This window comes from Mus pahari, chromosome 5 (genome assembly GCF_900095145.1).
Source record: "Mus pahari chromosome 5, PAHARI_EIJ_v1.1, whole genome shotgun sequence".
In the NCBI taxonomy this organism is placed as follows: domain Eukaryota; kingdom Metazoa; phylum Chordata; class Mammalia; order Rodentia; family Muridae; genus Mus; species Mus pahari.
In genome coordinates, this window is record NC_034594.1 from 73,995,051 (window position 1) to 73,998,285 (window position 3,235).

General features: G+C 37.2%; 1 protein-coding gene across 1 annotated transcript in view; it reads right to left on the reverse strand.

Moving 5' to 3' along the window:
- The window catches only part of LOC110322431 (solute carrier organic anion transporter family member 6A1-like), a 69,776-nt gene extending 66,962 nt beyond the window's left edge, over positions 1-2,814 (reverse strand). Inside the window, exons 1-2 of the mRNA XM_021199102.1 lie at positions 2,380-2,814; positions 531-791 (exon numbers count right to left, since the gene is read on the reverse strand). Coding sequence (XP_021054761.1) covers positions 531-791; positions 2,380-2,686 — 568 coding nt within the window. The 5' untranslated portion in view covers positions 2,687-2,814. The remainder of the gene's footprint in view (positions 1-530; positions 792-2,379) is intronic.
- Positions 2,815-3,235: the final 421 nt, after the last annotated feature.

The following is a 3,235-nucleotide window of genomic DNA, read 5'->3' on the forward strand; positions in this document are numbered from 1 at the left end:
TACTCCCAGGACATTTCAAATAGATCTTATTTAGTAGGAATAATGAAAGATTGTGGGATCAACACCGAACAATGTCACAACACCACTATCTTTATAGATTCAAATGTTAGTCAACAAGTAGCATACAGCTTTTTAAAAGGATTAATTTCCTATTTACAACTTTATTATGTGTAGGCTTATTCCTGTACTTGATCTTTTATGGGCCCGTGCTATGAATAAAACAAACAGAATGTCTAAAGTATCTGGCAGAAAATAAAATGACTTTCCAGACTTCTCTAGATATTTGTAACATCCATAAAATTGTATAAAAGAAATAATTTTATTCATTATCCCACAATATTACTTCTTTGAATCATCTTGTCTGAGAGATGAAACATAGCTACAGATAGTTACTAAGTGTGGTTATATAAATACTTACAGAAGGAAGGATACACAGATATACCCCACTATCTATCCTCAATTCCTTGAACCAATGAGTTAAATAAATATTGATTTAGTACATGATAATATATTGGAAAACAGTATCTCACCTATGCTTTGTCTTCCTGGTCTTATAATTTCATATGCAAAGAAAGGAAAAGCAAATAACATTGATTCAATTCCCATTAAAATGCAGGAAGCTGCAACCCATCTTGTCCTGCTCCCTTTACTTCCAAAGTGTGCTATAAATATTGCTACTATGAAAGCCACAAGATAATCACTGACATCCATGAAATACCACTCTTTCCTTGACAGAGAAAGTTGATTTTGATATATGTTTAAAGTCATATCGACAAGAGCATATAAAGCACCTAGGAAGACAAAAGACAAAAGTCAATAAAATTAATATTAATAGACAAAACAGATCACTATTATAATCACAGAAAACTTTATACTGATTTAAGTTTATATTATGATATTATGAACATAAAAACCAGTAAACTAAATAAAATAACTTGAATGAAATATTTTTACCTCAACATAAGAAGCTATTTAAAGTACCTGTATTAGTAGTCATAGAGATCAACTACATTTGAATCCTCTTATCGTTCTTTTAAATGTACCATGTACCAATTTTCAAGAAGTAATAAATAATATGATGGATGTTTACCTATTTTCTCTAAATTGAAACTGTAAGGACATTTGAACACAACTTCGATTTCCAAATATAACCATGTTCCATAACTAGGATTCTGTGCCTGAAGTTTAACCTTTCTGTACATTTTCAATCTTAAAAGAAAAAAAATTATGTATACATTTCATGTAAATTGTTTTTAAGAACATGAAATAAATGGTAGAACTATTTGTGTACAATCACCATGCATCATGTAAATAAGAAAAAATCATATGAAGGGGAAAATTAACATGATACAAGGAATAGCTACCAAAAGATTTACATTTCTTGGAGTGAAAACAGAAAAAGATTACAAATTCAAACTAATGATGTGTCTGCAAAGTGGCAGGGTCACATGTCATTGCTGAAGCAACCATAGCTGCTGTCACCCAATTACCTCAAACACTCATTGGATTGCAGGGATGCAGGAATCCATACTGCTCTTCCTAAAGCTCCTAAAGCTCTGAGAACCAACTGATCCCTGCTGGTCTACTGCCCCAGGGCCACCAGACACAGGACCTCAGTGATGCTGAAATATTCATGATTGATGCTGATAGAGTATCTATTCTCTACTTTACCAACAAGAACCTCAATCACTCAGTGTTGCTCCTGCTGCCAAAATTAATACCCAAATCAGAAAACCAGAGATGATTCTGCCTACACTTTTTGTATCTACTTCCCCAGCCTCTCACGGACAGTGGCTAAGTGTGAGAGCCAGCAGAAAGCTAGAGAGCAAATGTAGTTTCCAAGTTAGTACAAAAACTGTTAGTAAAAGTATATAACTAAAATAATAGAAAAGGAGAAGGAAGAGAAAGGAGAGAACAACGTGTGGATAACAGCAGTCATGTGTTTCTTTCTGCGATCTGAACCACGTGAAGTCTCATCACCCCTCAATTCAAAAATGAGAAAACAAACTGCAGGTAGAAACCTGGTTAGCTGAGAGTGTTTCAAACTTGTGAGCAGAAACCGCGATGGCAATGCTGTTTTCAATTTTATCTTCATCTCCAAAAGTATCAAACCGAACTTAAGTTGATCATTAAACAACATGCACTAATTCAACACCACCTTCCCATATGTTACGAAGCTATAATCCACAATATGCAATGCACCCTGCCACGTGGGGAGCCAAAGACTGAAGGCAAGGGCAGAGCATTGGGTTAACTGGTTTTCATACATGTTCAGAAAATATGTCAGAGGTCTTCCACTGTCTCCTTCCCACAGTGTGTCAGCCTCATGACTACCTCAGTGACTCTTTTCACCTGAACAACACTGCTTCTCCAACTTACCATGAGTTAAGACTGCTGCAACGTATAAAGTCATAAAGCCATCAATGTTGTTGAAACGCTGTAAAAAAGGCAAAACTATAGGGCCCAAACCAAGTGGCCCCTCCTTGGAAGCACTGTATCTTGGATCGGCACTTGTAGGAGACTTTTTCCCTTTTGGGAGCTTTGTAAACTTCTTCTTGGCCATTGGTATTGTTTTCATACTCGTTTGTAATTTTATGACTCCCTCAGTTTCATCTTTGTTTGTATCATCCTTCGCTACCACTGTAGCCGTGTTGTCCCCTGCCGTTTTATTGCGGACATGGGCCATGGCTTATCTGAAGCAGCTCCCGGGCACTGCAGGTATGTTTTGAGGCACCTGTGTACTCCCTGGTCTCAGGTGACTTACACTGTCCGTAAGAGAGCTGCCACTCTTACCTCTGCAGGGAACGTTATTTCAAGTACAGGAAGCCAACGTCCCTACAGAATGATGCGGCAGAAGTTCCAAGTCTGTATTCCATCTTCTTTGTGTAACAGAGAAGAAAGGAAGAGGAAGGGAAGAAGGGAGAAGGGGAAGAGGAGATGATTATGACTAAATCATGTTGATCAAAAAGATCATACAACTAGTAAAACTATTTGAAAAAGGAACGGGAAAAATAAATTTGTACACAAAGCACGAGAAACCAACCGTCAGTATCTCCAGGATTCAGTGTGGGGTCTCTACAACTGGATAATCTCACTAAATACAAATTCACTTAAGTAATAAATAAGTAAGCAAGTAAATAAGTAAATATCAGGAACAAGCCTGGATTCCATCTTCTCTGTGTCACAGAGAAGGAAAGAAGAGGAAGGGAGGGAGGGAGGGAGGGAGGGAGGGAGG